Source organism: Ictalurus furcatus, chromosome 10 (genome assembly GCF_023375685.1).
Source record: "Ictalurus furcatus strain D&B chromosome 10, Billie_1.0, whole genome shotgun sequence".
Taxonomy (NCBI): Eukaryota; Metazoa; Chordata; class Actinopteri; order Siluriformes; family Ictaluridae; genus Ictalurus; species Ictalurus furcatus.
The window spans coordinates 28793251-28812757 of NC_071264.1; the positions used below are offsets into that span (position 1 = coordinate 28793251).

Genomic DNA, 19507 nt, shown 5'->3' on the forward strand with positions numbered 1-19507 from the left:
GTCAGGACCAGATGCATTACAATATGTACATTTTTGGTTAGCCACTGTTACACGATGATCTATTTCAACCGCGCAAACAGCCTTAACTGGCTGCGGGGACGTAAACCCCCTTACACGACTCCGAAAACGGCGATGCTCGTTAACCCATGATGGCGGAATTACAGTCATTTATTTTTAATGTGGGAGAAAATAGACTTGTACTCAAATTCAATATAAAGATGCTGTCATTTCTTCAGAAATCAAATGCTCTATTTGGAATGCACTGTTGTTTACAAACATAACAGATCATTGGCTTTTTGACATTGGTCTGTTAAAAAAAAAAGAAAGAAAGAAAGAAAGAAAGAAAGAAGGAAGGAAAGAAAACAATAAAGCCAAAATGTCCTTTGGAACATATATTCACAGTCTTCAAAGTTCCGTTTTTGCAACAAGAAGAAAAAATGTCGCAGAGGCAGGGAAATGGTTTTCTTGGTTGTTTTTGTTTTTCTTTGTTTTTTTTTTTTCCTTTTTTTTTTTAAAGCTTAGCCAAGAAGTAAAATGAGCATGCATCTAGGTATTCTTCTTTTTCAAAATCTACATTAGCAGCAAACGTATGTCCTCAGAGACCAGACCTTATACATTTTCTTTAAAAAAAAAAACCCAAAAAAAACCAAACAAACAAAAAACAAAAACAAAAAGGATCTCGTTTGACAAGAAGAGTTAAACAAAGAGATTCTCCACTTCTATCTTACAAACTGCAATGGCTCTGTAATGGTGCTACTCCACAACACAAGGACGAATGTCCTTTTTTGGTTTTTGGTATTCTTGGTATTTTTCTACGTAAAAAAGCCACCTGTCTGCTTGCAAACAAGCCAACACGGCGACTCTGATGCGTACGCCTTTTATTTTAAAACTTTGTTTTCTTTTCTTAAAAACTGCAACAAATTCTCAAGTATAAAGAAGCCTCTTTTCTCATCTTTATGCACCAATGGTGAAAGTGTTTAGTCTTTGGATTTTCTTTTCGTTTTTAAAGCGTGAGAATTATTATTATTCTTTTTCTTGTATGACGACAACAACAACCCCAGAAAAAAAAAAGGAAAAGAAGAAATAATAAAAAAAGAATTGAAGCCTATAACAGACTGCAGCCACACTGCATAAAATACACGTCTGCTTTGTAGTGCCGAAGGAGAAAGATCTCCGAACCTACAAAATGCAGTGGAACAAAAAAAAAAGGAAGGAGAGAGTAACACACACACACACACACACACACACATACACACACACAAAAAAGATAGAGATAAAGTAAGTCGAGACGTTTGTAAGTGCACAATAGGTAACACAAAAATAAGTGAATAATAATTTTCAAACAGATCTCTTTTCCTTTTTTTGGTCAGGTGCTACACCAACCGTCAAAGGAAAGAAACCCTTCATGAAAACAAAGGGATTCTGCCGAGTCTGTTGGTGGCAGTTTGGGTGAACAAAATCCAAGATGCGGATTTGACTATACTGAAATAAAGTACAGATCAGTTCCTGCTCCTTAATCTAGTCTATTGGAATGACCAAGACAACATCAAATGAAGCGCTTTAAGGTTGGACAATACAAAAGCTAAATGTACACAAAGATTATTCAATCTACCATACTGTTTAAATTTATTTCCAATGCAACAATCTACTTAACACGAAAAATGTTTATATCAATCATAAATACAGGTTTTTTTCTTTTTCTTAAAAAAAAAATAAAAATAATAATAATTAAAAAAAAAAAATCCCTCACTGCGTTTCTTGTTTGGGTACGGTGGGAGAGTTTTATAACCCTTTTAACAGAATTTTGAGCAGTTTAAGCTACCCATTTGGATTCCCAGAAAGCTCGGTCTTAGTTCGTATCACCTCCGAAAGAATTTCTATTAAAAGCAATACAAAAAACAGAAATGTTTTCTCATTTGTCAGGAACGAAATGAATAAAATAATGTAACATAAAAAAGGTTGTGAGCTGTTGACCTGAGAATAAAATAGACATTACATCATTCTTTTTTCATTAGCAAGCCATTGGTATTTGAATGCTTAGATAGCAAGAAAACGGTAAGACTATTCTCCCATACAGTACATACTGGCTTTGTGTGACTGTGCTATTAGGTGGACGTACCTATGCAAACAAGGTGTGCATCATTATCTCGTTCTTTGTATCGACAGAATCTGGGGCCCATCTGATTTTTGTGGTTTTGAGGCAGTCCTTTGCAATGCAGCATTCCCTTAGCATTATCCACATGTTAACTGCAGTGTTCCTCTTTATTAATTTCATGTATATGTGTGTGTACATATAGCTATATACTTAAGTTGAAACAAATTAAAACCAGCATGTTCATATGGGAAAACAATCCACTAACATTTAAATTTTTGGTTACAAGCTTTGGAATTGCAGTTAGTCTTTACACATCTTTTTTTTTTTCTTCTTCTTCTGAAATTGGTTCGTATACTTTTAAACATATTTTAAACATTGCTGCTTTTTTTAGCTTTTGTGTTTTATTTGTTTTTTTGTTTTTTGTTTTTTAAAATATTGTCCATCGTTGAAAGCTCTTTTACAGTCTGATGGAGTCTGTTCCTACACTAGCCATATTACTACTACAACTATCACTGTCTTTGAGACAGCTGGGCTGCTGTGGCTCCTCTGCCAACCTGCCCAGCCTGTCTGCTGATTTCTGACTGCTGTCAGAGTCAGATTCGTCGGTAAAGACGTCTGTTGGTATCGAGGTCTGAACCCCTGAGGTGCTCAATGAACTTGAGGTAACCGTTGAAGGTGAGGATACTGGAGGAAAAGAGGAAGATGTCGAAGGAGTGGCATTGGACTTTCCAGCTAAAGCTTTAGAGAAAGGGGCCTGGGGCCAGGGTTTGCTGGCAGATGTGGTGTTAAGTGTGGCAGCTGTGGCAGAGGAGCATGAGGATGCAGACACAGATGAGGATGGCGTGGTGTTTGACGTCGTTGGCGGGGGAGATGTTGCGGTGTTGTTTGGGTGGGTGACAGACTGCGAGGTAGATGCGGTGTTAGGATTGGGGAAGCAGGCTGAAGAGTGAGGTAATAAACTAGTAGCGTGCTCTTTGGCATTTCTGGCTGATCGCGTGATTGTTCTGTGTTTGTGCAAGGATGAATCCAGGTGTTGACTGAGTGCTTTGTCCCCATCCAGAGTGACATTACAAGCCAGGCAGTCATAGAGGCTACCCTCAGCTGTACTGCCACTACTGGGGACTCGAAGCAACATCTCTTGCAGGTTTGCCACAGACTGACCAAAAAAGCAGATCGACTTCAGGTGGCTGATAGCTGCTTCCTCCTTGCTGAAAACAGTTTGACACTTGCGGCACGCCAGCCTATACTGAACTTTGGGGACAATGTATTGGTCAAGAAGCGGGTCTGCACCTTTACCATCCACTTCATGCTGCTCAGGGGGTAAGTTATTATGTGAAGAGGTATCAACTGCGAGAGTGCCTTTCTTCTCCTCTGTTTTTACTGGATCTTTGGCAGAATCTTTGCGGTCCACCGAAGGCTGAGAAGAAGCTTGGGTTTGGCTTGCTTTCGGTTGCTGGATTTGCTGAAGCTGTCGCTGCTGCTGCTGAAGTGCTTCCTGCAGGCTCTGTTGATATTGCTGGTAATGCTGGAGCAGTGATCCTGGTGATAACCCCATCAGGGCTTGTGATAAAGCTGGGTTGTAGGGGAAAAGACTTTCCATACCATACATAGGCTGAAGGTATCCACCTTGAAGAGCTCCTGGAATCTGAGGGGCATAATATGGAGAGAAACCTGGCATAAAATAGGGCAGGAACTGGCTGGTAAGCAGTGCTGTTGGGTCTGATGCTAAAGCAGCCTGCAGAGCTTGAAGCTGAGCTGGATCAACCACGTATTCCATGCCAGGAGTTGGCATTGAAGTGGCTGGAACAGCTGTTTCTGGTTTTTCTTTCTTGGCACTGGCAGCAGAAGTGGAGGGAGCAGGAGTACCCGCAGTTGAGGATGGTGTGGAGGGCTTCTCGACTTTCTCTTTGGGCTTTTCTTTCTCCCTGGCTCTCTCAGTTTCACGCTCTTTGAGAGGATCAGCCCGGTGGCCTAGTTGGGTGGTCAGGGAGTTTGATGTGGGTGTAGTAGTAGTAGTTGAGTGGGCAACAGAAGTGCTGGCCTGAGCTGGGCTGGGTGAGGCCAAGGAGGAAGAAGAAGGGATCTTGTTGGGTAAACCGGATGTGGGGAGACTGGGTGAAGGTACACTGGCACCGGACATGTTTAGTATGTTTGGAGGTTTTGGAGGGGTTAAAGCTAAAAGAAAACAACATAGAAGGAAAGTGAATTAATACAATCATCTATGCATCAACAGTAGAAAATTAACCAATTTAATCAATTTCACAGCATACAAAAAAAAGGATACATTGCAAAACTAGTTATCAAATAAGTAAATATATATAATATACATATAGTGTGTCTGACATTTTGAAGGCTTCTAATGACATACCTGAGTTGGTTGAGTTAAAACCTGGAAGGGAAGGGCTTCCAACCCCTGGCAGGAGAACCGGGGGTATTCCTTGCAGATTTGAATAGGCTGACTGCAGGTTTAGGGCTTGCAAGGCTGGACTGTCAAACATCCCCTGTTGCTGCATGGCTTGTTGTTGTGCCAGACCAAGAACCTCATTGGCTTTCTTGATGCGGTCCATCTCTTGCTGGGCCATTAGCTGACGAACAGTGGCTGGGTCAAAGTACTCTTTCTCTTTGTCAAGCTGGCTTCCAATAGTCTCCTTCACCTTGGAGATGTGTTGCTGGGAGAAGATGTGGTCCCGCACTGAGAGACGTGCACTGTATTTTACACCACACAAGGTGCACTCTGTCTTAGGTCCCTCATAAGACGTCTGGTTGATTCCAAAGTGCTTAGCCATACTGAGTTTAGCTTTCTTTTCTTTAGCACGAGCATTCTGGAACCAGACCTGTACGACTCTTTTCGGGAGTCCAATATCATTGCCGAGTACCTCACACTCCAACATTGTAGGAGTCCTATAATCACTGAAGCAGGACTTAAGGACTTTCAGCTGGAGGTTAGTCATCTGAGTTCGGAAGCGCTTTTGGCCTGGTCTATCTCCACTGTCAATACTCCTACTTCCAGATGCCCCAGGGCTTGGTGAACAGGGGTCAGCCAGACTAGATGTTTCACTGTAATCCACCATGTTTTCATTTTCAAAGTCTTTTGCATAATAACTTGTTGCAGGACTCACTAGTCCTGAAGACATCTGGTCATCATTCTCAAGAGATGGCACTGATCCTCCAGTCTTGGACAAGAAATCTCCACTGTTGTGGCTGTGCTTCATATCAGCATTGTCATTGTCCGCATTTGCCTCGTCACCCGTAGTGGTGTCAGTAATTGCAGTGTTCACAGAAGAACAATCATCATTATCAAGTTTGTTCTGATCAAAACTAATATTTACTGATGACATGGTTGGGCTTTCAAACTCCTCCATTCCCTCAACCTTAATCGATGTTGGACTTAAAAGTGCCCTGGGAGACAAGTCCATGGTTTTACTCACAGGTGACAGAGATGAGCAATGGCCATCATTATTAGAAGAACCAATATGAGAGAAGTTAGCAATATCCTGAGGATCCATCTTCAAGTGCATGCCATCTTGCTCAGATAGCAAACCAGTAAGTGTTATGTTGTAACCAGCTCGCTTTGCCTCATGCCAGTGGCGTGAACGGATGTGGGCTTCTAGGGCAGTTTTAGCTTTAAAAAGGGCGCGACAAAAGGGGCAACGGCGATGGGCTTGAGCTGGCCCAACAGCCCGGAACTGTCCTTTTCTTTCCCTTGCCCTAGTGTTTTGGAACCACACTTGCACCACCCGTTTCTTGAGCCCAACCTCATGAGCAATATGGTCAAGCATCTTTCGGGTGGGGTTAGAGTCTAATAAATATTTCTGGTACAGGATCTCAAGCTGCTCTGGTGTAATAGTGGTTCGGAGACGTTTGTCTCTTTGTGGTTCTTCCCCACTGTTGGTACTATCATTTTCCCCTGGACTAGTGCCTGCTTTTTCCTCTAGCTTCCTCTTTAGGGAGTTCATGGTGGATGTAGGTGTTGATGGAGAGGTGGCAGAGCTGCTTGGTATTTGTGGCAAGGCTCCAGCAAGGAGCTGGCTAGCCAGCAAAGGATTGCTGGGGTCAAATAACATAAAAGGCATGTCCATTGGACGGTCCAAGAACTGGGGATGAATAAATTGGTTTTGAACGCTCAAGAAGTGAAGCTGCTGGTGTTCTTGCCAGTGCTCAAATGAGGGGAAAGCAAGTTTACACTGCTCACACTGGTAGGGAATCATTTGCTGGGCCAGCTGCTGCTGTGAGGCTAAATGGGTATTGAGAGCCATGAGAGAACTTTGGGAGGGTGTTTGGCTGGTATGGGAGGCAGAGGCTGAAGCAGCACTATGTTGTTGCTGTTGAGAGAGGGAAGGTGATGAAAGTTTTGTGTTCTTTGGGGTGACTTGAACCTTTTCCTCTCGTGGTGGTTTCTGTTGCGGAATCTCAGCAGGTTGACTGCTTTCCTGTTTCAAAGATGACTGCTCTCTTAGACCCAGAGATGGTTCTGCAGAGTTTTTGGATTTGTCATCAAAAGTGTTTGATGTATTTGTGGATGTAGATTCCACCTTCTCGGATGACGTTATATGAGAGAATGATGTGGATGAAGTTGGAAGAGGGCAGAGGCTTGAGGATGATGACATTGGCGTGTGAACTGATGAGCCAGAAGATAAAAAGTATTCATGTGAGAGATCAACAGAGTCTTCATTTTGACTGTCATATTGCCCTTCCTCATCCTCATCTTTGTAGCAAAGCTTCTTCTGATGTTTAATGAGATCAAATATCCGCTGGAAGACCAGACTGCACTTCTTGCACTGATAGTTCAAGTTAGTAGTGCGAATGTATCGGTCATTGGACAGCTCACGCCGCTCACCCTCTTTTGCTCCATCTCCCTGGTTCTCATAATTTTTACGTGCTTTTTGCCTGGCATTCTGGAACCACACAACAATGACTCTAGTTGGTAGGCTCAAAAGATTGGACAGCTGCTCAAATTCATCATCTTTAGGGTATGCATTAGCATCAAAGAAATCCTGCAGTACTCGAAGCTGGTAGTCTGTGAACCGTGTCCTTGAGGACCTCTTACTGCCATAGGACTCTGGTTTTTGGGGTTCAGGTGAAGGTGGTTTAGAGTCAATTTTGACTTCCTCCAAAGTGGTGATAGGGGGATTGTTGAAATTGTAGGGTGAGTCTTTGTTGCGCTGTCGCTCTTTGAAGAGAGTATTCCGAAACCAGTGCTTAATGACTTTCTGTGGAAGTCCTGACTTGTCTGCCATTTCTTTTATTTGTTCTTCATTTGGTGAATTGTTTATGTCAAAGTACTGCCTTAGAACCCTTAGCTGGTCATCTGTTATACGGGTACGGGGCCTCTTGTTCTGCTGCTGCTGCAGCATAGCAGGTGTGAGCTGCTGCTGGTACAGTTGTGCAAGATCAGTGGCTAGACCAGGCTCAACAGCTTGTAACTGCGCAGGAATTTGAGAGGGTAATGACTGGATGGACATTGGCTGCATCATGAGCGGAGAGAATAAAGGAAGATCCATTGGCATTTGAATCTGAGGTAGTGGACCCGGGGGCTGTGGGGTTGAAGCAGTTGGTGGCGTGAGTGCAGGGGCAGAGACGGGAATATTTGGTGTTGGTACCCTCTGAGGAGGAGGTGGTGGTGGCGGGGGAGGAGGTGGTGGTGGTGGGGGAGGAGCTGCCTCAGGTGTTTGTGGTCTTAGTGGGTATAGCTTGTCATATTGTTCTCTGTACTCCTTAGCAAACCTTTCTAGTGATCTAAATGGGAAGAACGCCTGATGGATATGCTCCTGGTGACTTTTTAGTATTAATATGTTGGAAAAGAGCTTTCCGCAGGCCTCACATTCCAATTTCTCCAGTCCCTCAACAGGGTCCACAACTCTAGTGATACCACCTGGTGCAGTTGATCCAGACACAGATCCCGTGGGCTTTCTCTGAGCTTTCTGTTTGTTCTCATTGTATTGAATCACCAATTCAAATCCAAAATTCTCCAATAGCACTTTGGTGGCATTACCACGAGCATCTGATGCAATCCTCGGTGGAAGGAATCCATTGTCCTGATTCAAATTTGCTATAGGCTGTGGTATGTCTTTCTTTTCTTTGGACTTTAAATTGTCTAGGATATCCTTTGGAGCATGATCCTCTGTTTTATCATTCATTTCTTTATCCTTTGGCAGATCTCTGTCCTTCTCACTATGAGGAACAAGTGACTTTGGTTTTTTTTCTACAGGGTGTGAGAGAGATGCACTCTGCTGAAGTAAAGCCATTTGACTTGATGCCTGGGAGTGGGAATGGGCTTGGTGCTGTTGCTGAAGGTGATGATGCATTAGTTGCTGTTGTAGGCAGCTCTGTTGGGCCTGCTGGGCCTGGTTCTTTTGCTCCTCCAACAGAGAGGCAGCAGAGCCACTTAGGTTCAGTGAAGAACTGTTCAAGTTCATTTCTGGATTCAGCTGGAATTCTGCCCCAGGAATATAGAAAGGAAACAGAAGCTGTTGCTGCTGAAGGGGCAAAAGAGCATCTGCTGTCATCGGGAAGTGCTGGAGTAGTGGGTTGAACAGCTGGGACTGAATGAGGGCAGCTTGCTGTTGGAGCTCTTGCTGAAGCTGGGCCTGGGCTTGCGCTTGAGCCTGTGCCAACTGCTGCTGTTGCTGTTGGAGCTGCTGGTGACTTCTTGAGGACAGCATGTCTGCAAATTTCTTTTTTTTCACCTCATGGTTCTCAGAAGGAGGAGGATGAGAAGTTGAGTTAGACATGGTCTCAAGGTTCTGAGACTGACTCAGTTGGTTTCCACCCAGGATGCTCTGTGCTGTCTGAACCCCTGCTGGAGAGCAGCTGTTGTTGCTCGAGCTGCTTGTTGAGTTAGTTGATGGGATAGGGCTGGGAGTAGAAGTGCTATTTGAAGTGCCTCCACTTAAACCGCCACTGCTGACAGAACTGGAACCTCCACCTGCTGCTTCAAGTTTGGCTGCCCTGGCTTTGGTCTGGTGCAGGACAGAGCGCATATGAATCTCCAGTGTAGAGCTCTGACTGTATGCGACATTGCAAGTGCTGCATTTGAAGGGCTTATTATCAGGACTGCTGGTTGGTTCTGGTTGGCCTGTAGTGGATTCCTGCAGAGCCCGTTTGACCTTATGCAAGTGTGAAACAGAGTTATAATGTACCAGAAGAATATTCTTCTGGGTAAAAGACTCTTTGCAGACCGTACACTTAAAAGGACGAGAAGGGTCTAAGAATTTCTCCATGGTGAAATTGGGACCTTTCCTAAATGGCAATGCTCGCTTGGGCTCAGATCCAGAATCCTCTTGTAATGATCCAGAATCACTGCCAGTTGGACTCTGTTTCTCCTCAGGATCACTGTCTTCTCCTTCTTTCTCGTCTTCCATGAGACCTCCCTGGTCCTCTCCAAGTGAAGGGTCACCAATAACCATAAGGTCTCCATTCATTAGTAAGCCTCCATAGAGCTGCTGAATATCAGCTTCACTCAATTCAAGGTGACTGGACTCCAAATGTTTTTTCAAGGCCTGTAGCGTCCTGAAACTCCGCTGACAGAGACAACACATGGTGGCTGCTCTGATGACATGGTATTGGGAATGCAACTGCAATTTCTCAATTGTCTTGAATGCCAAGCTGCACTGGTTGCAACGGTACTTGTAAACATGGCGATCAGAGACGGGGAGTTGCGGCCTTTTGTTATGGACCTCGTTGAAGTGCAACTGGAGAGCGTTGGATGATTTGAATACTTGATTACAGCCCTTTTTCCAGCAGAGGAAACCGGTAGTGTCGTCTCTTGCAGGATGTTGATCTTCAAGAGGTGATTTGCGAGATTCGATTATCTCTGAGACCAGAGGAATTCCTTTATCAACTTCAACATCTGTAGCATCTACAATCAGACACAATAATAAACGTTAGTGATATAAAAGATGGGCTTTTTATGTGCACGTAAATACAAATGATTCGATTCTGTTTGCATATTTTTTTCAGATAGTATTCAAAAAAGGTAACAAGCATTCACACCTGTTTGTTTCTTTGCGTGTTCAGAGGTCGAGTTAGACAAGGATTGGGGCGTGTTTTGAGAATCTTTCTCCGGTCCGGGGACTGGTATGAACATGCTTGCTGGCAGTACCTCTGATGTTGCCACCTGGAAAATAAAACACACCGTGTGCCACATTTTAATGAAACATCCTTTTCAACAGACACTGATATGGAATGCAGGACAACTTAAACAAACGTTTGATCATTTCCGAATAGATCACCGGATCTCAGAAAAACTGTCTGATTCTTTTTTTTTAATCACTTATTAATCACGCACACGTATAAAGGTTTTGTCTACGAAAGGTTTCTTTCCACACAAGTACTCGTGTTATTAATGTTCTTACTTTATTTGCCATTCCAAGAATTTGCACTTTGATCACAGATGATGTTTGTCAAACTCTGGGAAAGTTCTGCTGCAGCCAATTAGTGTGATGGGGCCAAGAAGTCTACCTTGGCCAGCTGAAAAGCTTATTAGGAGCCTAATTAAATAATTCCTTCTCCTCATAAAAGTGTATCACATTCCAGTGAAAAGCTCGATGCACGAAGTACAAAGAAATTCCCTGTCTTTCCGAACAGCTTCCCTGCTTCTGTTGCAGCTCGATGCCTCTTTTTCCCCCCTCTCATATCCCCTTTATTCCTCTCTCCCTCTTCCAGAAGGGGAAAAAAGATAACAATTCATCAAAATCACTCATTAACCAGCTCCTATTTAACAACAATCAGTGACTGAGATTGGAAAAAGGGCTGGGAGATGGAGCACTGTCTGCTTCACCTTCCTTCAATTAACAGAACAATCAGCCTCTCTACCCGGGCAGCATTTCAATTCCTCATTCCTTCCCATCTTCCCCCCCTCCTGCTCGCCTCTCTTCCGTGTCTAATTCCTACGATCGTTCTGTGTTTATGTCCTTGTGTCCCAATCTTCTTTTCTCTTTTCATCACGCCACTCGCACCTCGCACCCTTTCACATCCGTGTGTCCACGTACCCGATTACGTAAAAAAGAAAAAAAACATCCCGATCATTATATTCAAAATCTATTCTTTCCTTCTGTTTCGCCTGTCGTGTTTTTTTTTTTTTTTTTAATCCACTAATGCGTACACGTTCATAGGGAGGTTTTATTGACACACGGCGAATACCAAGTGCTCCCGAACTTCTCTAAAATATAAATCATCAAGGAGCACCTGATTGCGCATGGTGAAGGACACGGTCCTCCAGCAGTTACTTCACTGGTCTTGAGGTTAAGTGGAACTGTTAAGACATCTCTATCCATTAAAAACTGATTAGTGTACGCAGATTCGTGCTGGAAAAGACATTCGATTTTTCACTTAAAAAAACCAAAACATCTCTTTCAACCACACTCTCTACCGAAACTGAAAAGTGTAAATTAATGTGGCCAGTACGGAGCGTTGCGAAGCACAACACGGCAGTGATTTACATTACAAAGTGGACTGTTTCTAGACAAGTGCTTCATTAAGCCACTATAGCCCAACACAGCCAGTATCCCAAGGTCATTTTTTAATTTGGACTGTCTAATTCGCAAAAAACACAGTTCCAAATGGCTATCATCTGAGCCAGACTGAGAATTAATGAAGCACAATTATTTTCATTATCCCTATCTAAGACAGACAGAAAATGATACACAGACAGAGAGAGAGAGAGGGAGGGATTTAGAGAGAGAGAGAGAGAGAGAGAGAAGACCAGACAAATAAAGAGAGAGCCTGCGTGCATTTTTATGCACTGTCTGCAAGAAATGAGTCACCTATTTCCGAATTCATTAAGAGCGCCTGTCTGACATGAGGGGATGGAGTAGCTTTACTCTTCATCTACTAGTAAAAAAAAAAAAAAAAAAAAAAGGTGCTGCATTTAATGTGCATTGTATTGCGCCAGTGTGTTTTTACAACATGCCACTCGTGTAGGGAGACCGATGCATTATCATCTCTATAAAAGAAAAAAAAATATATATTGCTACCTGGCCCTAATAACGTGTTCATCATTTGTTTCCCGGCCGGTGAGTAGAGACGGTATAACGGCATTCAGAGGCACCCTTGCTTTGAGCGATCGGCGAGCGAGCAATTCGGCTCCGCAGACAAATATAAACATAATTATTTCTCCGCCGCAAATATGGAAAAATAGAGCCGCTGCATCCTCCATCAACTCTGCAATAACGCTCCGCTGTAGAGTCGATGGGATGCAAGCAGGTGATGAAGGTGAGTTGCTTAAAGAAGGAGTGGATTACAGAGCGGGTGGCAATTTACGAATTTATTTATTTATTTATTTAAATTCTTTTCAAGACTAGAGATCTTATAAGCTTTATGCAAATGTCACGGTGTTCGCCGTTCTCCGTGTGAAAGTTCTACACTTATAAGAACCAAATACTTTGTATGTTTGGCTCTGAGAAGGCTATTCATACGCTTGAGTGCAAAAGTTTGTACCCCCTATGGTTTCTGGGTTTAAAAGAGAAAAATCTTTCACGATCTAAAATGTTACTGTTCTTCTCACTGTGTATTTTTTCTCTTTGTTTTTTTTTTTTTAAATAAATATTTTTCTGTCAAATTGCATTCTGCTTGTTGTTATGTATAATATATGTTTCCCTCATATGCTCTCTTGTTTCTGTTTTTTTTTCTGAAGAGAGGAAGGTGCTGGCAGGTTAGAACAAAAAAGGGAGGGGGGAGGGGGGAATTCAATTCAATTATTTGTCCATATTAATGATCTGCTTGTTCTTAATGGCTCGAGCGTGATCCGTGAAAGAGAAGTAATGAGAAGGCAGATATTTTCTTTCTCTGCATATCGACTGATGAAAACAATGGGCATGTCGGTACAACCGCTTGGGCAGAGGATAACCCGAACCGATCACGAACCTTTCTTTCTATCAAACCTGAGTCGCAATGAGTCAACAGGACGCCTGCAGGCCGCAATTAACACTTTCCAAATGTCATCAATGAGCGGGAAGAAGACGAGACACTGTTTGTTAAGGCGCGGCTGGGTTAAGAGGCAGTGAGTCAGCCTCATAGAGCCGGGCTCAACCCCTCACGCCGTCGCCACAGTGGGCCTCGGTGAATTAAACACACGGATTTCCTTACAAAAAACAGGTAGACAAAGGAGATAGAAGGAGGAGGTCATGTGCTCTGCTCTTCCCATTCATACCAGTCTATACAGGACTCTGGGCTTTTTAATTAAAAAAAAAACAAAACAAAAGGCCCTACAAAAGACTAATACCGTGACATTTGCCCTAGTGTGGTGAATCTAGTGTACTTATGCGCAATTATAGATCTTTATTTACGTGTAAACAGGAACAGAACGTAGATTCAGTTTATACCTGGTCAATTCATATGTTATACGTATCAGGATAGGGATTATCTAATATACGTGGTGTTTCGCCATTGTTTATTTTATAATCTTGACGATCGCTAACCAGTCAAGCCGAGTCTCCGCATAGCCGAGTCCCAGTGCATTCTGGGACTTTGAGTCTAGCATTTGCGCCAATGTCGCCACGAACTCTACACTGGATTTCTCATTAATATGATGTTGAATATGACATCAATGGGAACTGGAAAGAGTCAAGTGAGCCTTTTTTTGTTTTTTTAGGCGCTAACAGTGAAACTTGACTGTTATCACTTCTGCTTGAGATTGCAAAATTTTTTTTTATTATTATTATATTAATCACCACTGTAACTGTGCTAACGACGTTAGCATACAACGTCAGCAAACTTCTCGTAGGAGTAACGGAAATACATCGACACCCAACAGACCCTCTAAACACGTCACAAATATTTCAGTATAAACATATTGGGAAGGGTTTGAGGCCGGAGGTTTGCTTTAAGGGGACGCAAAATCACAATATTTGATATCGTTAACACGTTTTCCGTAAAACAAACGAGGAACGACGCAGGCATTTGGTGGCCGAATGTAAAAAGCCTATTAATGATCAACGTATTAATAATATGCGTATATGCTTAACGTAGGGATACGAAAATGCATCGCTTACTTTTCCCAGGCTTGCGTTTGGATCGGATTTCAGATTTTAGCCTGAAATCCGATCCAAACGCGATCCTGGGAAAAGCGAACGATGCATTTTCGTTGTAATTAACTACGCACACAGAGAACCAAGCAAAACCTCTCTGTAGGAAACTGGGCACTCACGGTGGCTATGAGCTTGTCGACGCAGTCCGGTGCCACGCTGTGGAGGTGCGTGAGGTGGAACTGCAGGTGGACCTTGTTATTAAGCGTGTCCTGGCATAGCGGGCATCGCAGCATGGGCTGCACCGAGTGCTGGGTCATCACGTGCATCCTCAGCCGGTTCAGATCTGTGTTGGTGAACTTACAGTAGGGGCACTGGTACATCTGAGAGAGACAGAGAGAGAGAGAGAGAGATAGAGAGAGAGAGAGAATTATTATCCTTTCACACAGCGTGTGTCCGTGTGAGCCCTGCACTGTAGCGTGGCAGAGGCCTGGCACACACTTCAAAGGCCTCTCATCTGTCGAATATCATATTGATTTTCCACCTTTTGCGCAATTAGCGATGCAAGAACAGCAAAAACGGGAGAAAAGTAATCTTCAGGACAAGCATGCATAATGCAAAAAGGGCAGTTTAATTCTAGGATTGCGTCCACCTGCATTCTGGCACATTTTTCGAGTTTGCTTCATTTGCTTTGTCGCATGATAACAGCTCCGAAAATATTGAACATGAGGTGGGTTCTCTCATGTAACTGTAAAAGCAAAAAAAAAAAACTGTAAATATTTATTTATTTATTTATGTGTATTTAAACGAAAAATGGCAGCAAAACATTTCAGGCTACTATGTAAAAGTTAACACAAAGACTGAGCACATACATGATCATGTCATGATGCGATCGTCTTGCAAAGGTGAGAACAAACCCGACATAAACGGTTTCTGGTTCCATCTAAATTCCATCTGGCTATAAAGCGACTAGTAGAAATAACTCCTTGTAAGATTTTGATAAAGATTAAAAGGTTATATCCTGTGTGAGAGTTTGTGCTTTTTCTTCAGTATATAGACACGCTCTCTCACTCGCTCTCTGTCATATCGTCTCCCGCTGAAACCAAAAGCGAACGTAAGCGAGGTTTGAAAGGAGACGAGGGTTATAACACAGGTTCGCCTTATGGACATACTAACGATCTTCTCAGAAGTGTTCGGAACAAATTAGCTTCGTAACGTATTAAAATGAGGCGTGGGACGTACGCGTGGGCTTTTTTTTTTTAAGTGCGACGTACACCGTGAAGACACGCCCATCTCTGTGATTCACTGACACGTGTCTGTCCTAACGTGGACCGATGTCGACGCTTTTCGGATCGAAGCGTAACTCATTCATGTCGTATTCATCGCTCTCACCTGCTCTTCGGTGCTCTTCTCAGACGTCCGAGGACGCTTGGAAGAGAGGGAGCTCTCTGAAGCCCCGGATCTTGACGGAGGCCGTTTGGAGGGAACCGGTGACTCTGTCTGATCCCTCTCTGACAGGCTGGATCCTGCAGCTACACAGACACACACAAAAACAAAGCATTTATAAAAGAGAACCTTGAAACCTGGGCATAACATGATAATAAGTGAATAAAGAGGGCACTTTTACAACGAGACATGCCTTCAAACCATAAGAGCCATGTTGATGGATATAGCATGGCTTGTTCTAGACGTTCTGCGGTTGTGACATACATTAAAGACCTGCACTTCCCAAAAACAAGGTGACCTGCTGCTGTAATCATTAAGACTGTCCTGGGCTCATCTCAGCACTCTTTATCAGTCTGCAACACACTCTTTGTGTTCGTACTGTTTGTCTTCGCTCTTCTACACCTGTATACGGTGATTGCTGAGTGTCCGTTACTAGCCTTCTAATAATTTAGATATCCCTCTTTTCACGTCTCATGCTAGCATGTCTGATCTAACCCGATATAACCCTCCTGATTCGGCATCCAGCATTCTAGCTATGGCCGATATTAAAGCGATTCTTAAAGCTCTTCGACATCTTAAAGAGAATCCCTCATTGTGCTAGCCACAACCCGTCACTGAAGTCTCTAATGTGCTCTGCTAGCTGGCAGAACATTAAAATCGGCTAATCCTTTTAACGCAACCTGCGCAGCCATTAACCGTCTCCTCTTCTTCGTCTCCGCAGAGCGAGGCCAAATAACAAGAGGCTCAACGCCGAGCTAACGGCTAACGCAGTCTAGGAGGTAGAGAGATGAGAGAACAGGAGGGGCACAACACGGAGGCACGGATGAGCCGAGTAAAAATACTCGGGGGGTTAAGCCGGGCGCTTGTAAAGATGCTAAATCCAACAAGAGCTAGGAAGGTACAGGGCAACGTGCGTGAGCCTCGGATGGAATAGGAATCCGGTGTGAAACGTAATACTCTTAGTAGTAACAGACCCTTAAGGAGGCCATAAAGAGTTAAATTTGGCCTGATTTGTCCTGGGCAAATTGAGAGCAGGAGGAAGAGTGTGTGTGTGTGTGTGTGTGAGTGAGTGAGGGGTGGACGGTGGGTCAGGTTAAGCCTAGCTGACCATGCTCCTTCTGCAGACATTAAAATGTCAGGTCCAATCAAGGCCAAGGGCAGCTGAGTGCTGGGATCAGTAAAGACCCGTTGCTTTGGAAAGACTGGCCTCTGTGCACTATCCAGCGTGCCCTTATTAGCGTCGAGTCACTGTGAATCCCATTAGACACAACCACCGATATAAAAAAGGAAATGTTAAACAAAGGAACCTCCCATTCGCCGCCATTAACCTCTGGACTCTTCTATAACACTGTCCTTGCCTCGGCAAGATCTACACGAGTCAGCTCACCGGTGCACTGATGCACTGTTTATCTGCCTCTTTCCTCGTTCCATGTCGTTTACCTACAATCTGCTATCTCTCCACGTTTTATTGGAAATCCCCGAGACGTGTGGAGCAGTTTATAAAGCAGCATATACAGTAAATGAATGTATGTGCCGCTGAAGGGCGGGCGGGGGTTGGGGGTTCATGTAAAAACATGAAGGAAGTGTGCACAATGCGTGAGGTGATTTATTTATTTTTACATATTATTAAAAAAAAAAAGAAAAAAAAGGGCGCGCCAACCGTACATTTTTCTCTTGATTTTAGTGGTGTGTTTATACCATTCGTAACTTTTCGTTTATTTCTTTATTTATTTTTAAAGCAAACAAATCAAGTTTTAGAAAACGTCTGCAGACGTGAAACCGTGTTTCGGGTTTCTAATCGCGACTTGTTTTGTCTTTCAGACTACACCGGGTGAAAAGGATGGCACTACTTCGCCACGTAAAGCCCCGTCAGGACTCCATAAAGCCGATCAACCGCTCATGTAAAAGAAAGAAAAGAAAAGAAAAAAAAAGAAATATACTTGTACCGTGACTAAAGTCCAGCGACTGTGTCGTGTTTTCTGTTGTACAGAGACACAAAAGAAAAGAAAAAAAAAACAAAAGAAACGCTGATGCGATATTGAGCAAGACTGCAACAAAAACTGTCAGCAATAAAGAGAAGATTGTTGGTTCGTTTGCTCTGTGTGTGTGTGTGAGTGTGTGAGTGTGTGTGTGTGTGTCACAGTTGGTTTGGCAAGAGAACACGGCTGTGCAGGTCAGATCCATTAACCAAGAAAGACCATGACCAGAACATAAGCTTTTAACAGAAGGGTCTCTGTCTCTCTCGTCCTCCCACAGGAGTAAAGGTGTTTGTGTGGGTGATGTTCAGAGCTTCATGTGTGGGCAAGATATTTATTCATCATCGTTTAGCCCTAAAAATACAGCGATGTTAAAATAAAAAAAGCTCATGGAATGACCACAATCACAATCAGGATATTGATGGTTTTATTCCTGGAGCAAATCACAACCGGGATCTTCACATCTTCACCAAAATGTTCCTAAGTATCGTCTCCTGCTCACACCGAGAACCTCTCGGACAACAGCAACAACAACAAGAACAACGACGCAGGGACTTTCCTGCTCCGGCGCGAAAGCCAAGTGTAAAAACGAAAGTCTCAAGAGTCGATTAAGTGATTACTAATTCATGGGCCTTTTCCGTAAACTGACTGCTGCTGAGTCCCGTAAGTGAATTGGACTTTGGCACCTTCTCTCACCTCCTGGAGATGGACTGCGTTTCTCAGCCAGGACGGGCTGACAGGGGACACCGGGTTCTAGTTCTCAGGAGCAAATAAAAGAGCGCACTGTGCTTCCAGCGTGTGTGAGACTGCTTAATAAAGGACGGACCAACGCCGAATTAAAGGCTCCTTGAACTCAACGCTTTGTGGTTTCTTGCTGACATGACAAGCTGAGTGTTTTTCATCGAGAGAGAGAGAGAAAATGAGAGGCTGATGACTGTTTGTAGCTGCTCTAACGTAAGCGATAACAGTCACCTTACTAACGTATATCGCTTCGACGTTTCGCAACTATAAAAGCGTAAAAAAGTGCGACACGTCACTCCTTAATAAATAAAATGAAAATTCTTTTGCCGACTTGATGCGGTAAGAGAGGAATGACGTGACTGCTGGCGTTGTTGGTTATTTCTCTATAACAACACGACGCGGCGTGTTTTGTTCCTTACGTATTAAACGATTATAGCACCTCTATCCTATAGAGATTTTTTTTTTTTAATGGTAGAAAATACAAGCGCTCAGGAGAACAAGGGAAGAACCTGAACACCGCGTGACATTTCCTTGGAATGTAGGCTAAGAAAAGCAGGAAATACAACCCCTCCGGTTTCACTCATTTCAGCCCGAGCTTGATATAGATCGCACCACCTAGTAATCATCCTCCGAACCTCACCTACATCCCTACACTCTTTAAGTCCAGTTCTTGCTGCGTTCATAATTTAAGCCTAGATGGTGAAAAGTGGGTTAAACTCCCCACTGTCGCCAGTCGTTCACTTTCAATATCACCGAAAAATAATAATAATAATAATAATAGAAGATATCACCCCAGCTCTGCTCCGCCCACATGGCCCCTCCCTCTTTTTCTCACGTCTCGTCATTTTAATCTATGGGCTGCTCCGATCTATGCTACGCCCTGAGCGATCGAGGGCTATATCCCATTTCACCTCATATTTCTCAGGTAATTACTCTGCATCAATTCATTTCAAATAACAATAATTAAAAAAAAAAGAAAAAAAAAAAAAAAAAGACAAACCGAGTCCTCATTGCAAAAGAAACTTCATACGGCGGCTCGTCGTATCGAGGGCCCCGTCCCCGGCGTAAAAAAGCCGCTAAATGAAAGGACCACCTCCACAGCGCTCGGTGAAAGAAGAAGCGGCCGTGTAGGCCTACGGGCAACGGCTGCTACAAAGCCAAATTTAAAACCGGGGAATTAAAAAGGAGATATTAATTATCAAACATGTTATTAATCTTCTCGTGTCTGCACACACACACACACACACACACACACACAGGCCAGTTTATCCATTAGCAAAACTAAA

The 19507-nt window shown here is 43.4% G+C and overlaps 1 protein-coding gene across 4 annotated transcripts in view; it reads right to left on the reverse strand.

Annotated features, from left to right (window-relative positions):
- Window positions 1-445: 445 nt before the first annotated feature.
- zfhx3b (zinc finger homeobox 3b) overlaps window positions 446-19507 on the reverse strand; it is a 157556-nt gene continuing 138494 nt past the window's right edge. For all 4 annotated transcript variants that reach the window (XM_053634742.1, XM_053634739.1, XM_053634740.1 and 1 more), the window contains 5 exons: window positions 15451-15590; window positions 14241-14441; window positions 10088-10211; window positions 4464-9953; window positions 446-4270 (listed from right to left, as the gene is read on the reverse strand). In XM_053634742.1, coding sequence (XP_053490717.1) covers window positions 2553-4270; window positions 4464-9953; window positions 10088-10211; window positions 14241-14441; window positions 15451-15590 — 7673 coding nt within the window. In that variant the 3' untranslated portion in view covers window positions 446-2552. The remainder of the gene's footprint in view (window positions 4271-4463; window positions 9954-10087; window positions 10212-14240; window positions 14442-15450; window positions 15591-19507) is intronic.